Genomic DNA, 17,453 nt, shown 5'->3' on the forward strand with positions numbered 1-17,453 from the left:
AACAAACAAACACCAGCCGACACCATGCTCATGATTCGTGTCATGATGCACCAGCTGGTGTAAAGTAACATTTACTGAAGTTATGTATAGTTTTTTGGATCTTTTATTAATTTTCAGTACTTTGACTTATACTCCAGTAACTCCACTACATTACAGTATACTTTGACTTAACCCATTTAGGCCCGAGCAAAGATTTGAGTTAAAAACGTTCGCTCTGAAAGAATATATATTCAAACATTTTCCACCACATTTTCACGATTTCTCAAAAATAGCAGACCTACAAGATCGTAGCGCGCCACTAGGTGGCACGCTATGAGCTTGTAGATCTGCTATTTTTCAATAGCTAAATCATAACAATGTTTAAAACACCAAAAGGGGTTCCCGCCCAAAATGGGTTTTAAACTCCACTACATCTCAGATATTGTAGGTATTACTCCACTACAATAATTTGAAAACTTTAGTTACCAGTTACTTTGTACATTTTGATTATTATTACAAAACGTGGCTACATTAACCACTTCAGTCAGCAATACATTTAGGCCATTTGAAAATAATGCTGCAGTCATATATACTTCCCTCCCTGGTTCTCCACGCGAGGTCCCGGGGGAACCAGCTAAATTACTGATTATATAATGTTGTTATGACGTTATTATCATCATGTTGTTATTGTGTTTCGAACCCCGTTTCAGGGCGGACACTCGGACCACAAGGCCACTGTCTCGGGGCGGAGGAATCAAACCTATAATCTGGACATGGAGCCAGTTCATTCAGATTTGAGCACAATCCTATAGGGAAGCTGAAGGAGGACAGAGTGTGTGTGCTACAGTATAGGTTTTGAAGGAGGACAGAGTGTGTGTGCTACAGTATAGGTTTTGAAGGAGGACAGAGTGTGTGTGCTACAGTATAGGTTTTGAAGGAGGACAGAGTGTGTGTGCTACAGTATAGGTTTTGAAGGAGGACAGAGTGTGTGTGCTTAGGCTACAGTATAGGTTTTGAAGTGGTCTCACGTGCAGGGCCCTGTCGACGTAGTTGTGGAGCACAGCCTTGATCTCGATTTGCTCATTCCTCGCCACTGAATACGGAAGCTTCAGGTCCACAAATAGAGGCTTAAATGTTTTCACGTTGTAAGGCTCGGCCACGCAGAATCCTACAGAATGAGACATGGATCAGCATGCTGTGTGCTGATTGATTGATTGATTGAGGAATTTATTAACAGATTGGAGAATCATTTCAGAGAGTACATTTCAAGCACAACTCAATACAAAACTGTTAACTGTGGACGACACCATGAAGTATTACACTTGTTTACAATAGAGCGCCGCAGTCCCTCCCCCTTTCAGAAAAACGAGTGGCCCAGGAAATGAAACCCCAATGCATTCTCCCATCGGCACTTCTTATTTAATTTATTTAAAGATGGTTACGCCGCGGACAAAGCCAACTCGGATCGTGACAAATCATGACAATGAACACAATGTTTTGGGCCGATCAAATAATTTATAAGACGAAAAACAAAACAAATAGTGTTGTCTCCTGACTTTCTTTTCTTCTTTCTAATTTGATCGGCCCAAAACATTGTGTTCATTGTCATGATTTGTCACGATCCGAGTTGGCTTTGTCCGCGGCGTAACCGTCTTTAAATAAATTAAATAAGAAGTGCCGATGGGTGAATGCATTGGGGTTTCCATTTCCTGGGCCACTCGTTTTTCTGAAAGGGGGAGGGACTGCGGCGCTCTATAGGGCCCACCATGTTCAATTCTGCATAACAATTAGAGACGAATATACTCTAAAAAAAACCATAATACAGTGAGGGGGAAAAGGGGTGGGTGGGGGATTCAGGTTTTACGAGGGCCAGAATTTAGTCCCTTGTTTGTGCCGAATCTAGTAGTTAGTACACAGGTTTTCAAATTCGTCACACAGCCCCCAAATTAGCCCAATATAGACCTATTTATTTATTTTTAAGACCGTAAGAAAGATACACAGGACAGACAACCAGACAATTTTGTCCATGTCATTATTTTCTAAATATCTTGAAAATGTTCAAAGGATTTTGAAAATAGAATTCATCCGAGTTTGAGTTTGTAGATAAAAAAAGGAGTAATAAGCGCGCGTCACATCCGTATGTAGACTTGTAGGCTGTCTAACATCTGAGTAAAAGTAAAACAAATATTAATATTATTCTTTTAATTACTCGATTAAATGAAATTAAAGACTAGTATCCCTCATTTTGGCACAGGCGGCGGGTCGTGGAGAGAAGAACGAGGCCCCGCGTTCTTGGCATGAATACGACAAGAAGCCGCGCAAACGCAGCTCGTGAATTGCAATAACAATTAGAATAAATTACGAACTATTTTCATTTGTCGTTCTTTAAAGCCATTCCACATGAGGCGGACTTACAAAGCACACATGTCCCCTCCCTACCTTTATCCGGGGATGAGCTGATGGCCATAATGCCCCATTCTGTGATGCTGTCAGGTAAGGTGTCCAGTACCAGGGCAGACGCTAACCTGTTGAGGAAATAAATGCACATTAGACTAATAAATAATAAATGCACATCGTTGTCTCCACCAGCCGAAAGGCATGGGGAGATGTTTTGCACTCAAATCTGTCCGTCCGTGTGTCCGTCCGTCCGTCCGCCCGTCTGTCTGTCTGTTACCAGCTAATCTCCGGTCGATGCCAAACTTCGCACACCTGGATGCCAACGATGAACCTCTGCCCCAAATGTCCCAGAGCGGCCTGTTGTAGCGGGCGGCACTATGAGGCTGCTTTTCACCTTTTTGCCCATAACTGCGCCGACCCGCGGAAACGTTGCACGCACACTCCCTAGAGGTCAAGGACAAACCTCTGACCTGCATCTGCCTTTTATAGCGCCACCAGGAGGCTGACCTTCGTAAAACACATGTTTTTAATATTAAACTCTTCCAGATTCTGTCCAAAAAAAATCCCGCAAATCGTTACACAGTATAGTCATGTGCTCGAGACGGATCTGTCCGATATTTCAAATTCTAAATTCCTAATTGGCTATAGAGGGTATGCGCGTGGCATCATCATCAAACCAGGAAGTTATGCGGGAACGCCTGCCGAGTACCAAAAAACTACTTTCTGGCCTTGACAGCCCATACATCCACCAAACAGAAAAGTCCAATATGATTGCCACTCGATTTGCCAACTGTCCCACTCTCCCCCATCCCATCCAAATGTTGTTATTCCGGTCATCTCAGGTCAGCAGCTTGAGGGTAAACAGTGATTGTGGCTCAGCCTTTGTGACGAAGGGAAAGAGAAAGATTGAAATCCAGTTTGGTGTCATTTGGGAAAACAAGAGTACAAGGCTGATAACGGTTGTCCAATATGCCATGATGAGGCAACGCAGGAAATTCCCAATGCCAAATATTTGCACATCAACGGATTGTTCCTCCGATTCTTGCACTCTCCCTCACTGCAAAATGTGTCTATTTACAGCATTTTGACCCGATCGTACAACAAAATTCAAACTTATATACTGTACTGTAATGAGGTTTTTTTTTTTTAAACTTTACCTGGAGTATTTCCAATTTTCTCTACTTTTACTCCACTACAATTATTTCAAAACTTTAGTACTTTGTAGATTTTGATTATTATAACAAAACATGCATTGCCCATATTCAGCCCTATACATTTCGGCTATTTGAAAATAGCAGATGTACAAGCTCACAATGTGTCGCATCGAATCTGCTACCGGTATTTTCAAAAGTTTTTTTATACATTTAATACATTTGAAAACTTGTGAAATGGGATATTCTGCATAATGAGTATACTTTCAAATTGGTACTTTATACATTTTGACACAAATACTTTTGTACTTTTACTCAAGTACATTTTGAATTCCCGACATTTACTTGTGACAGAGGGTTTCTACTTTCTACATTGCAGTATTGACTTTTACTTAAGCAAAACATTTAGTTTTGAGTATTTTCTGTTTTCTCTATGAGTAATAAGTGTACCGAGTGTACTGTAAAATGCTTTGTTGTAGTGCTGCACAAAAAAACGTTGAAAATATATCACAATCTAGATTCAGACACTCGTTTCGTGAAGAATCGTGCAGCACTAGTTGGCTGTCCAATTCATTTTACTAAAGGCCATATTCATAGTCTGGATTTTCGGTGGTGAGGTGATCACCGGAGCTGAAATAACGTTGAGCGGTGGTGAGTAAAAACAGAGAGAAGGGCTGGAGCGGTGGTGGCGGTGGTTTGCTCTTCACCGCGGCTCGTGACGTCATGTTGTAGTTCGGTGGTCACCTATAACCACCCAAAATCCAGACTATGTATGAGCCTTTACTCTTCTGTTTGTGCTACAAGAGAGACTTCACGAGCGGTTTAAGTCAAGGCTTTGATGTTGTCCATTTAAGGCCACAGTGTGGCTCCAGCTACAGTAGGTGGTACATTTTTAATGTAGTTAATGTTCAGCCACTGCAGGCTAGCTATAGACAATACAATTTCACAATTTTTTGTGAGAATAGCGAACTCAATTTTTGTGGAGGAAAATTGATATTCACATTTGAGCAAGAATCGTGCAAGACTACTTTGTTGTGTTTTTAAGTGGGTTTTTTTTACCCGTCTCTTCCGTCTGCTCTGCTGGGCAGGTTCACATCCCTCCACAGCCACGACTCGAAGAACTTGGAGCGCAGGTACACATCTCTCTCTTCCATGTAGTCGCCTTCTTCTTCCTCCTCCTCCTCCTCCTCCTCCTCCTCCACCTTCAACTCTTCTGCTACTTCGGCTAGACCTCGACCTAGACCTCCAGAATCTCTCCCAGGAAGGACCTGCGGAGCACTGTGGAGCACTGTGAGGGATGGAACAAACACATACGGTTCTGATGAATACCTCTGTAGCATATCGGCTGCTGTAAGTAGCCCTGTTACACCAATGGTGCAAAAAAAAAAGAAAAACATACTATAACGTTTGTTTATTTATTAATTAAATTAATATTTTATATTTGACCACGAGGAGTTGGCAGGATATTCTTCCAGGGGAAGTGAGGGGCCACTCATTGGACTATGAATGATGTTAAAACTGCATGGATTTGGTAGACATGACTACTTTACCATAGGGTTTCTTATTTGTTTCACAACAGCTGTATTGTATAACCGACATCATCAAATACATTATGTTATAAATAAAATATGGACTCAAAGCGGACCGTTTCTCTGTCACATAGACATTTGAGTACGGTATGTAAATATGGAATGGAATATGGAATGCAGGTATGTACTCAAATGTTACATATTAATTAGTTAAATTAATTTCCCTCAAAATCATTAACATAAAATGCTACCCTTTAACATGTATATTTTTCGGAGGTCATTTTGTTGTTCTTTGAGGACTTCGAGGCCTGGAATGACGGTCAAAGGGTCCCCGGGCCATATGTGTGGTAGATACCATACTAGGTTTAATGTTTAACCGTTATCCTAATTTATTTGAATCACTTTAAGTGTTCTCCTTGCACACTTTCTATAAATATTTATGAAATATAATATAATGTGTGTTGTATGTTATGTGATTAAGACCTTCTCCATCCCCGCTTCCTTCTCCATCTTCTCCAAACTGTCTGTATTCTGGATAAAGAGATGAGCTCTTTGTCATGATATTCATTTATGTATTTTTAATATATAGAGTTTCCATACATGCTTTTCAGTGATTACATTTAGTACTTACCCATACTGTAGAAGAAGTCTGGTGTGCGGGATTTGCCCACGGTAGGTAGGCCAGCCCAGCCGTGGCGGGCATTAGTGTTTAGTCGACGTAGTGGTTTTCGCAGGACAGGTCTGTGCAGGACAGAGAGCAATGGAGGTGGTGGTTAGGGGCAGTGGAGTGCACAGACATTTTGAGGGCAGGTGCTCATGTGAAAATAGGGCAACTTGTGTGGTACGTGGAACCGCCGGCTGTCTTAATAGTGTGTAAGATTTATAGATTTTGGGGCATAAGTAATATATTAGAAGCTTTTATCCACTACAAAACTTTTTTTATTATCAAAATCAAAAGAGCACATTGCCGTCCATGCAGAGGGTCAAAAGGGCAGGTGCTCTAGCACCACCTAGTGTCTTATCTGTGCATGTGCCTGATCAGGGGGGGCGCGGCGGTGGGCGGCCTGCTGTCAAACTCCTGGCCGTGGTACTGGGCGCAGCAGTAGCGGAAGGCCCGGATGCACTCCCAGCCCTCGGCGATGTAGAGGGAGCGCCGCGTGCAGGAGTACGGCATGGGGATGTCCCTCAGGCCGTCCTTACAGCAGCTACGGAGCAGCTTCTCTTTGTAGTACTCCTCTGGAGAGAGAGAGAGAGAGAGAGAGAGAGAGAGAGAGAGTCCAAACCGCTACAAGCTAAAAGCTAAAAGTCACCCTGTGCAAACTCACAACTTGTAGCTACGTGCCGCGCTATAGCTGTGTCTTCACACCGTGAAACAGGTGCACAACAAAGTAAAAATCATCCTTTTAGAGAAAGCCAAGAGTCAGCCAAGAGAAAGACATGGACATTGTACGGACTCTTATGAATTCCAAATGATTTCAATCAGTCAGACTAGTAGTGAGAACTAATCCATGATGGCGGCTTGTGTCAGATGAATGGATGGAAAACACGGGTGGGAGCTGGTGTTGGTGTAGATGTATAGGGTTGGATAGATACTGTAGACAAATCACTGGACGGACAAATGATTGTGGGAATGGAAGGAATGGAAGGCATTGAATCAAGCAATGATATATTACACTCGAGGGTGTGCTTTACCGTCATTAAGAATTAACATTAATTAAATAATGATTATACTACAGTATATGTCAGGATATCCCCCCGTTCAACCCTTATTTTTTTTTCACTTATTTTTATTGAAGGAAGAACAGACTCAACTAACAAGACAATACAGGAAAGAAAAAGAAAAGAAAAAGGACAAAAAGTAAAAGAAAAAAGGCTGCATTTTTCATATTACAACAAACATTCAATGAAATCCTATTGCAATATCGCTAGGCTGAAATAGAATTTATCCTCTTGTAGTCTCAGTATGAATGTTAGTTTTTCCATAGAATACAATTCCTCAATAATGTCCATCCATTGATCTTTCGTTGGTGGGTCCTGCATGTTGGTACCAGCGTCGTGCGATTGCTTTTTTACTTGATGCCAAGAGGATCTTGATTAAATATTTATCAACTCTTATTTTGAAGATCCAAGATCCAAAACACAGCGATCGGAACCAGATGTTGACTGAATAGTGTGTGTGTGTGTGTGTGTGTGTGTGTGTGTGTGTGTGTTGTCGGATTAGGTGTTGATCTCTCACTAGCTGATGAGAAGTACAGACCGGCGCCATTACAGCGACCGCTATGCTCCGTTGCAATAAGAGTTGTTTTGATCAGAAATGCCGCCTTGGGACGGAGAATTGGGAGCTAAAGGCGACGGAAAGCGTGCGCACGTGCGTGGTGGGTGCACACGCAAATCAAGATGGTGCAGTCCAGTGTTATGGCTAACAACAGATAGCCATCCGAAGCTAATGTGAGTAGCCTTATAGGACTATAGATCGGATCAAAAACATTTATACAACTGATTTAACGTAATTTACGTTTATTTGCGCTTGCCGAGACTATAATGATTAAAGGGATATTTCACTTTAAAAAAAAACTATTGGTCATTTAATCATCTACCTCAGGCTCATGTGACCACCACAGACAGTTTTTTTAGTTGCTTGATTCAGTGTTTAGATATTTGATATTCATTTTAGCTGCCCCGCCCCCTTCCTATACAAACCCATGATTGTATGCCAGAAGGGCATTAATGAAAAGTAAAGCACACCCTCAAGTGTAATATTGGGACAGTTACGTTATATGTCAAAACTAAGATATTCGCAAAAATAAATGAATGACAGATGTATACCACCACAAATGTCCCAATAAACTCGCTATAGCCTAGCAACCCAGTTGGCTGCACTCTAGGAGAATGATTTTTGATTAGGTGTTCCATCGTGCTTTGTTGAAGCACGGCTAGATGGCGGTTTCAACGACTCTCAAGCATTTCCCTCTTGATGCACGTCGTCCGGCCGCTGGAAGAAGACCCCAGGGGCAGACCAAGGATGAGTTTGGAGGGTTTATATCTCTAATATCTGTTGGGACCGCCTCAGGATCCCAGAGAATGAAGTTATTAATGTTGTTCTCTGGCGGAGCTGTCGCCCCCCCGCGACCTGACTATGGATAAGCGGATGGATGGGATTTTTTTAATCATTTGCTATAGATGGTACGCTACGCGCGTGCATCATCATCGTACCCGGAAGTTATGTGGGAACGATTACCGAGTGGCAAAAATCTACTTCTAAAACGGGTAGTCCCAATACTTCATTCTGATTGGCTGGTTACCGTCACGTGAACGGTGTAAACTCACCGATAACCCACTCCTTCAATCACTTTGTATCAAACTGCAGCCTTGTAGCTGAACTGGGGAAGGGGAGCGCTTCATTGCTTTACAAACACATGCCGTGCGGGCGTCTAAGCACCGCCCGCCTCATACGACTGTGGATGTGTGGCTCCAGGCAGCCCCGTAAAGATATCAAGCGCTATTCTCCCGTCACATAGTCTACAAGGAAGTGTTGTGGCTCTGGCTCGCTCGCTCTGGTGGCGCAAAGCGTAGATACTTTTGTGAATGTAATAGTTTTATTAGGTTAATATTGCTATAATGTTTGTAACCGTTTTAGAAAAGCTCGAGGCCCCAGCTTACCGGGTATTTTACACTGGCTGGGAGGTAGAAGACCCTCCGCAGCGCGTCGGGTCTGCCTACGCCTCCAGCCAGTGTAAAATACCCGGTAACCTGAGACCTCTCGTGGCTTATTGCTTAATTTCTGGCCATAACAGTCATCCAAACAGAAAAGTCCTATCTGATTATAATGTTGAACAACGTTAAACTCACTTTGCCACTCACTTTATGCATGCGCATATACCCTCTATTGGTGTCATTGGTCAATGATTTACTGTGTCATCTAATTATTGTTAATTAGTGCCATGCTTGCTGACACTCACCCAGAGCAGTTCATTATTGTTAATTAGTGCCATGCTTGCCGACACTCACCCAGCGCAGTTCTACGTTGTAACAGCTCAGCAGATCGTCTCCTTCTTGCACTAACTTGGCACTGCAAACCTGAGGAGAGGAGAGGAGAGGAGAGGAGAGGAGAGGAGAGGAGAGGAGGCTTCAAAGACTGGGCATTTTATTTTTAAGTTTCAGCCTCAAATGGCAGAATCTTAGTTTCTGAACCAATCAGAGCGTCCCATCCCTCCAGGCTATGGGACGAAAGTCCATCTCACGACCACATGTACTGTCGTTTGTAAACAAAGTGACTGAGATTATTTCTAACCTATACACAACCTATAGACAAATTCACAGAGGCTTGCCCTGAGGATACGTCCCAGGTGCATCCATGTATTTAGTTTTAGTTATTCTATTCATAGTGACTCATAGGAATAGACTTACGTGACAACCAGGAATAGTCTGGTGACCACCGGAGAGACGGGTGGCAGCCGGAAATTAGACGCCACCCGGGAGCAGTATGGGTTGGCCGCCCCAGCCCGTGTCTTCCGTGAGGAAGAAGCCCAACAAACCCACGGTGAGGCCTTTGGGAGGGCCATTCAAGCCTCAAGCGGAGCCTGCGGCACCACCAAGGGCAAGGTGGAGCCTGCGGAAACCGTTGCGGCTCGAGAATCCACCATTCCTGAATGAAGTGCCTGGTGCTGGGAGTCTGGTGCAACACACAGGGCCTGACCTGGTGAGTGCACCTGCTCCATGGATTACACCTCAGTAATGGCCGCGCCCAGGGCACCCCTCTGTGAATTAGTCTATATACATATTTTAGCATATTTTAGGATCACGTTTAAAACGAGCAGTACACTGTCTGGATGCCATCTGTAACGGATGTGGCCGAATTTATTGATGGTATTGTGTATATATAATATACATTGTGTTTATGTGTATAGGATATATAATTTATGGTATTTTGTAGTGTTATTAATTATATATATAATATATGGATCTATCTTTGATATATCTATATCATCAGTAGTATGTCATGGGCACCCTATAGACCGAAACGGGTCTCATGGTCGCAGGCAACGCATTTCCTGTAGGCGGAGACGACATATCTGCGGTTTCCCCGCACCTCCTTCTACTACAGTGAATGGAAAAGTCTGCCTCAAACGTTACTCTTTTACCTGCCGTCGTTACCGTCAGTGAAATTTGTTCTCCGCATCTGACCCATCTCTTGGAGCGGGTTGAGCCGCAGAGTTGATTTGACCCCCGATCCAACCCATTGATGCCGAGTGCCAAGCAGGGGAGGCATTGGGTCCCATTTTTACAGTCTTTGGAATGTCCCGGCCAGGGATCGAACCCACGACCTCCCAGTTTCAGGTTGGACACTCTTAACCACAAGGCCACTGTCTGTCTGGTCAACGCTCCACGCATCCCAGACTCGTCTCCCTTCTTGCTCCAAAACCATGGAAAATGAACTTCCCATTGCCATCAGAACTGCATACTCACTTGAGCCCCAATCTTCCGCCATAGTCTGAAAACTCACCTCTTCAGACGCCATCTTAGCCCGTAGCACTTGCCATAGCACACCTTACAGCCTAGGCATATGCAAAGGCTAAACTTACGTAATTTAGATAGTGACAAAGTGTACTGAGCTAGTGTGTACCCGTACTCAGTTACATTGTACAGACATTCTACTGTTAGACCGATGTTAGGTTCTTAGCTTGCTTACGATTCTTGACGACTATTACCATGTATTTGATGTATTATTACTTGCTTACTGTGAGTCACTCTGGGTTAAGAGTGTCTACTAAAAATGACGGTATACCTTTCCTGTTTTGGGTTTTGACCCCAGAGTGGGACGAGAACAGCAGCCCTGCGTCTGTGAACACCTGCATGGCGTCCCTGCCTCCTCCCCGCGTGCAGCCAATGTCGCCCTTCTCCACCACGTCCCACATCTGTTGGAAGACAACACAAAACACATTAAGACCTGGGAATGCATCCGTGTCACTTTGGCGTGTGACCACCTTTATTTATTTTATAACTTTAGCTGTCGATTAATAGCAGATCTACAAGCTCATAGCACGGCACCGAGTGCCACGCTACAAGCTTGTAGATCTGCTATTTTTGAAAAATTGTGAAAAATGTGACACAAATCTTTTGATAGTATATATTCTTTCACGGCAAACTTTTTTTTTTACTCGTATCAGAGCTGAACGCCACGATATTCTCATTCTCCAATAAACATTTGATCAATCCATTAGTGAGTTATCCGAGTGAACTAAAGTGAACACACTAAAGACCCTTTGTGTGTTGCTAATACATCAGTGGTGTTCAAAAACCTTTTCATGCCAAAATAATTAAACGTATAAACTAAAGCACCAAAGTCTGACGTCAATATTCTGGAGGGCGCTAGAATCAGAATCAATCAGAATCAATTGGGGGTGCCAAGAAAAATCGATTCGAATTAGAATCGCGATTCAGTCATGAACGATTCAAAATCGATTCACAATTTCCAAAAATAGATTAAATTTTTCTGGTTACAGTTACAGGAGTTTTCACTACATGGTGTCTGTGATATGAAATGTATAAGCTTACCCTAATCACAGTAAACATCATGACATTTTCAAGTTACTGTGTAGTCACTTTCACGGTTCAAGACTGGAGTAGATTGTGATGAAATCCTATGTATTGAATCGAGAATCATTTTGAATAGAAAATCGTTTTGAATCTGGAATCTGAATTCGTTTTTTTGGATTGAGAATATAGTTGAATCGAATCGTGACCCCAAGAATCGGAATCGAATGGTGGGACACCCAAAGATTCACAGCCCTACAATCAATTGATTCTGATTCCACGGGTTCGTAGCCTGGCTCCAGCCCCTGAATCGCTAGCCACATTAAAAAATTATGTTCAGGCGATTTAGGGTCTGGTGACGCTCCCGAAGGAGGTCTCAGACTCGGTTGGAAATCCAACCCGACGAATCAGCGTCGTTTCAACTCGATGACGTCAAACAACAGTGCCGTCCAGACACAAACAAACATGGCTGCCCCCACTGCGGTAACTCACGGCCGTATCAATCTGGCTATTAAATCGACGTATGATAAATAATTTCTTTACAGACACGAGCGGTTTTATAAACATCATCATCCGACATATTTTACCGCTTTTGTTTACATACTAGTAGCGCTCGTTGGCTGTGTTTGTTTGGTTAGCAAACAGGTTAGCCATAGCCACATGATTGACACAATGCCATCTGCTTAAATACCATTCTGATTGGTTGGTATGAACCAATCACCGAAGACTGCCTCTTTGGTTGGCCCATCCCAGAAACGGTTGTAGTAGGGAGGGCGTTCAGACTGAATAATGGAGTGAAACGAAATGAAAATTCAGGCTGAGTGTCAGGCTAACGGGTTCGTGTATTTGGTTTTATTATAATCCCTAGGGGGATCTTATATAACACACACACACACACACACACACACACACACACACACACCTTCCGTTGTGTTAGTCTCTGGTTGCTCAGCAGGTACACAGCGTTGTCCACGGCCACCAGGTCGACCCTTGCCCCTGGGTCACCTCTGACCTTAAGTTTGAGACCTCTTCCGGGAGTGTAAGGTCCGTTGTCTCCTTCCGACGCTGGCTCCACGCTCAACTGGGAAGAGACGCGATACCACAGAAACGTTGAATGATCCTGAAACCATACATATTTCATCATACTGAAAAGGGCTTTGCTTTCTGAGAAAGCATGAGCCTGGGATCCAAGTCATCAAAACCAGTGACATTTCATTTACATGCTGGTTCTTTGGACTCATCCCCAGTGGTAAGGTATTATTTGTATTTTATCTTTGTATTTTCCTTCAGTGTTTACAATTGTCAATACTTCTATTTCTACCCTACTACATCTCAGAGGTAATTTTTGTGCTTTCACTCCATTACAATTACAATATGAAAAATGTAGTTACTAGTTACTTTGTAGATTTTGATTAGTATTATTACAATGTGTTGTGATGCATTGTGAGCTTGTAGATCGGCTATTTAAAAAATAATAATCAGCTGTACTGTACTGTACTATACTTGACCTCCTCCCTGGCCTGTGTGTGTCTGTGTGTTACACAGTGACCCAGGGACACACATACAGCCGTCTATAGGCGTGGTTGCACCACTCAAAATTTACACATTTTGAACTTATGAAATGGGACATTCTGCACAATTTTAGTTTGGGTACTTTAAGTATTATATTTTGATGACGATACTTTTGTACAGGACTTCTACCTTGTATAACAGAGTAAGGGATACAGGATAGGTGCGGGGCACCTTGGACATCTGGGCACCTCGATGCAAAATTGGCTATTTTGTCCAAAAATATATATTTTAAAAATAGTCTTAACCCATTTTGGGGCGGGAACCCCTTTTGGTGTAAGCATTATGTTATGCTTTAGCTATTGAAAAATAGCAGATCTACAAAGCTCATAGCGCCACTGAGTGTTTTTATATGCAAATATCATGACCAATGGCATTGCAATGAACATCACTGATGACGTCTAGGTGAAAAAAGAACAGAAAAAAATAAAAGTAATTAATTAAAATCAAAATGTTACCGAAAAGCAACGCTGGGTCTTGTAAAGTAAAACATGTGAGGTCGGCTATACTTCTTCCATCCCTGGTGGTGAGGTTGCCATGTCCGGTTCTTTGGACTCACCTTTCCCATTCCCACTCTTCCATCCCTGGTGGTGAGGTTGCCATGTCTGGTTCTTTGGACTCACCTTTCCCATTCCCACTCTTCCATCCCTGGTGGTGAGGTTGCCATGTCCGGTTCTTTGGACTCACCTTTCCCATTCCCACTCTTCCATCCCTGGTGGTGAGGTTGCCATGTCTGGTTCCTTGGACTCGCCTTTCCCCATTCCCACTCTTCCATCCCTGGTGGTGAGGTTGCCATGTCTGGTTCCTTGGACTCGCCTTTCCCCATTCCCACTCTTCCATCCCTGGTGGTGAGGTTGCCATGTCTGGTTCCTTGGACTCGCCTTTCCCCATTCCCACTCTTCCATCCCTGGTGGTGAGGTTGCCATGTCTGGTTCTTTGGACTCACCTTTCCCATTCCCACTCTTCCATCCCTGGTGGTGAGGTTGCCATGTCTGGTTCCTTGGACTCGCCTTTCCCCATTCCCACTCTTCCAACCCTGGTGGTGAGGTTGCCATGTCCGGTTCTGTGGACTCACCTTTCCCACACAGGTGTCGGCCACGTCCACCCAGACGGAGTCGGAGACCACCTCTGCTCTCCCCGTCCATGGGATGGTGTAGAACGCCACCACGCGGAAGGAGGGCATCATCTCCGCGGTAACCGTCATCCCGACCTTGGTGATTACGTGGGCGGTGACATCCAGCCGCTCGGCGTCAATGATCCTTCCCCTGTTGAGTACCTGATGAAATTGACACGTGGCATGTTATGGTCAAAAGTAGGCATGCAACCGCGATTCGTTCAACTCACGATACGATTCGTATCACGATATGAGGTTCACGATATTAAAAGTAAAACATATATTTTAAAGAAGAATTACCGTTTTTACCCTGAGATTTTTTTATTTAACTACATAAGAAGAAACATTACTTTTGACAGTGCAGAAACATAATTGCCTTCCTTGATGAGCATCAACGACCATCATCACCTGGGCACAGTCACAGACACACACAGCTCCCCTCTAGAGTGCTCTACTACTGAAAGTGACTATCATTTCTCTCCAAAAGCACTTGAATATGATAGAAATGATGACTAAAGCTCACATTTCACATCACACTAGCCCCCCCTAAAAAGATTTTTTCTTCTTTTTGAAAATCGATTTTTTTTATTTCAAAGATTCGAATCGATTCATATCGTCGGGATTAATATCGATATATATCGTTACATGCCTAGACAAAAAGGAAAGTCATTTTGTGTGCGCATATGCTTGAAGAAAGATTTGTCACATGCAGCAGCCAATTGAGAAAAGCCTATCACAACAGGCAAAACGTACAAATGATCTATACAACATTCCACCACCAGTCCATTTTTATAGACTCACATGTAGATTCACACCCATGACTTTTCCATTAACTGGCCACAGTTGCCAGTATCTAGGAATAAATACCTTAAGATTTTAAAGTATTATTTAACATATTAAGACTTGAGGCCGATTCTACAGACGTCATCTAATTTAACATTTGTGGAGTTGGTCACCTGACCAAAAGCGGTTAACAAAACTGGTCGACATGTTCTGTTGCCCCAACACGGGCAGAAACAAGGCCTTTTAACCAGGCTACTTACACACACTACAACTCGCTTACAATTCGCAAACCTGGCAACACTGTTCCGTGTTCTCATAGGCCCTCCAGGCCCGCCCCCACAGCTACTTTTCAGTCTCACAATCGGCCATCTTGCTTTTTACTTCGATGCGCGAGTGGACATTTAATGCAAATACATTAATTATAGCTCCAGCAAGCAAACACAAACACCTCAACTCCATCTCATTGTGAATAAGAATTCCGAGGGGAAAAATAATTTTTGGAACGCCACTTTCACCCAGTATGAAGCTAAATGTGGAAGCCGTGTGTGTCACACCAACACTGGTGACCCAGAGAATCCTGTGCCGATTCTCAGGCATCTGGCCTGAGGCACTGCCTGCGAGTTGGCTCTGCGTGCGCTTTTTCCAACTCTCACTGATTTATCCAGCTCACACGTCAATCACAGTCAGCAGCTCTCAGCCTGCACACACACGCACGTCTGTCTTGCGCACACGCGCACACACACACACATACACACACACACACACACACACACAGAGACACAGAATAGGCATGCAGGCTAAGGCGAGTGGCAATTTAATGCAAATAAATTATTTATAGGTCCAGCAAGCAAATCATGATGGTCTGTAGGTCACAATCACATTCCGATTTGAGGGGTTGTGTTTTGTATGACATTTTGGCCAGTAGTTTTATATCTATCTCAGCTTTTGCCTGATAGCACACATGCTAACAGTGCTGACCACAACGTTAGCAGCATTTGATGACAGCTTGCCATAGCAACGTACAGTGTGCGCAGACCTAACGTGAGCTTCTGGGACAGAAACTTGCGTTTTCATGACAGCAGCAGCTGCTGCACCCTGTGATAGATACTGTGCTAAAGATGCTAAAGCAACACAAAACAACATCCACACGCAAAACAAACCAGGGACCAGGGTTGCCACATATCGTGGATGTGAGAGTGAAACAAGCAACCAGGTCTATAAAAATGTTAATAGGCCAGTTCAAAGTAGGTAAATCAGAAATGGTCCGGAAATTAGTCTTAAAATAATCAATTATAGTGTTGACTGTCACACTTTGTTGTCTAATGTTGTTTCAGAGCAGTGGAACTCAAACATTTCCATGTCAAGGACTACCAATAGATAAACAAGTCCAAAGTAGCTTATAATGATCAGACTTGGCAACACTGTCTCTAGGTTGAACGTTCGACTTTACAAGCTCACACATATGAAATATGTTTTTTTGAATCTTCAAACTGAGACATATTTGATGATAATACTGTTAGCACAGTCATCATACTCCAAGAGCATACAAATGGAACCAAATGGACCCTGATTTTCCCAGAGAGCAAATGGTATCAAATGGGGGTCTGTGGCCTAATGCATTTCAAACTGGGGCTTCTTGCTATTATATTCTCTGCATATCTTATCAACTTGGGGTGAATATTTCACCACAATACTTTACTGAATATTTCACAAGAATATAACACAAGAGTCAAATGTACGGTCAAATGTAATCACAATATAGGCTACAGATGTACATATTTATGACACAGTAAAATGTCGAAAATTAGTGCTATCCCCCCCCCCCACACACACACACACACACGACAGGCAAGGCTGTTGTTTGCATCGTTAGCAGGCAGCAGCTACCTTGCCACTGCTCTCTGTGACTGTAGTTGTTTCACCATGTTTGCGTATTTATGAGAAATAAAAAACACTTTCTGTTATTGCAACGACACTGGGATGAGCCCGGCGAAGCCGGGCGAAATTCTAGTAATATATATATTCAAAGACGTGCCCAAATTGTCACGATAAAAAACATCTGTTGTGTCTCTGCTATTTTTGAATAGCCAAAGTATAAAATGAAAATGACACGGATGCTTTCCCCGGTTTTAATGGTTTAACCCATTCTGACCTGAGATCAGATTCATACGAGGTTTCCACTGGACACACACTGGTCTGATTAACCCATTCTGACCCGAGATCAGATTCTAAAAATGTCAGTCTTTTTGTGTCAGATTTTTCAAAAATAGCAGAGCTACAAGCTCGTAGCGCGCCACTCGGTGGCGCGCTATGAGCTTGTAGGTCTGCTATTTTTCAATAGCTAAAGCATAACATGATGCCAACACCAAAATGGGTTCCCGTTCAGAATGGTTTAAG

The 17,453-nt window shown here is 43.2% G+C and overlaps 1 protein-coding gene across 1 annotated transcript in view; it reads right to left on the reverse strand.

Annotated features, from left to right (window-relative positions):
* Positions 1 to 17,453, reverse strand: part of LOC308313445 (venom factor-like) — a gene marked incomplete at its 5' end in the record, with an annotated part of 49,710 nt that overhangs the window by 18,801 nt on the left and 13,456 nt on the right. Inside the window, 9 exons of the mRNA XM_080760543.1 lie at positions 1,008 to 1,147; positions 2,419 to 2,504; positions 4,587 to 4,815; positions 5,688 to 5,797; positions 6,091 to 6,292; positions 9,065 to 9,133; positions 10,842 to 10,971; positions 12,513 to 12,671; positions 14,235 to 14,435. Of these exons, the coding sequence (XP_080616669.1) occupies positions 1,008 to 1,147; positions 2,419 to 2,504; positions 4,587 to 4,815; positions 5,688 to 5,797; positions 6,091 to 6,292; positions 9,065 to 9,133; positions 10,842 to 10,971; positions 12,513 to 12,671; positions 14,235 to 14,435 (1,326 nt within the window). The remainder of the gene's footprint in view (positions 1 to 1,007; positions 1,148 to 2,418; positions 2,505 to 4,586; positions 4,816 to 5,687; positions 5,798 to 6,090; positions 6,293 to 9,064; positions 9,134 to 10,841; positions 10,972 to 12,512; positions 12,672 to 14,234; positions 14,436 to 17,453) is intronic.

The sequence above is a fragment of the Protomyctophum bolini genome (assembly GCF_963924005.1).
Source record: "Protomyctophum bolini genome assembly, chromosome: 3".
NCBI lineage: Eukaryota > Metazoa > Chordata > Actinopteri > Myctophiformes > Myctophidae > Protomyctophum > Protomyctophum bolini.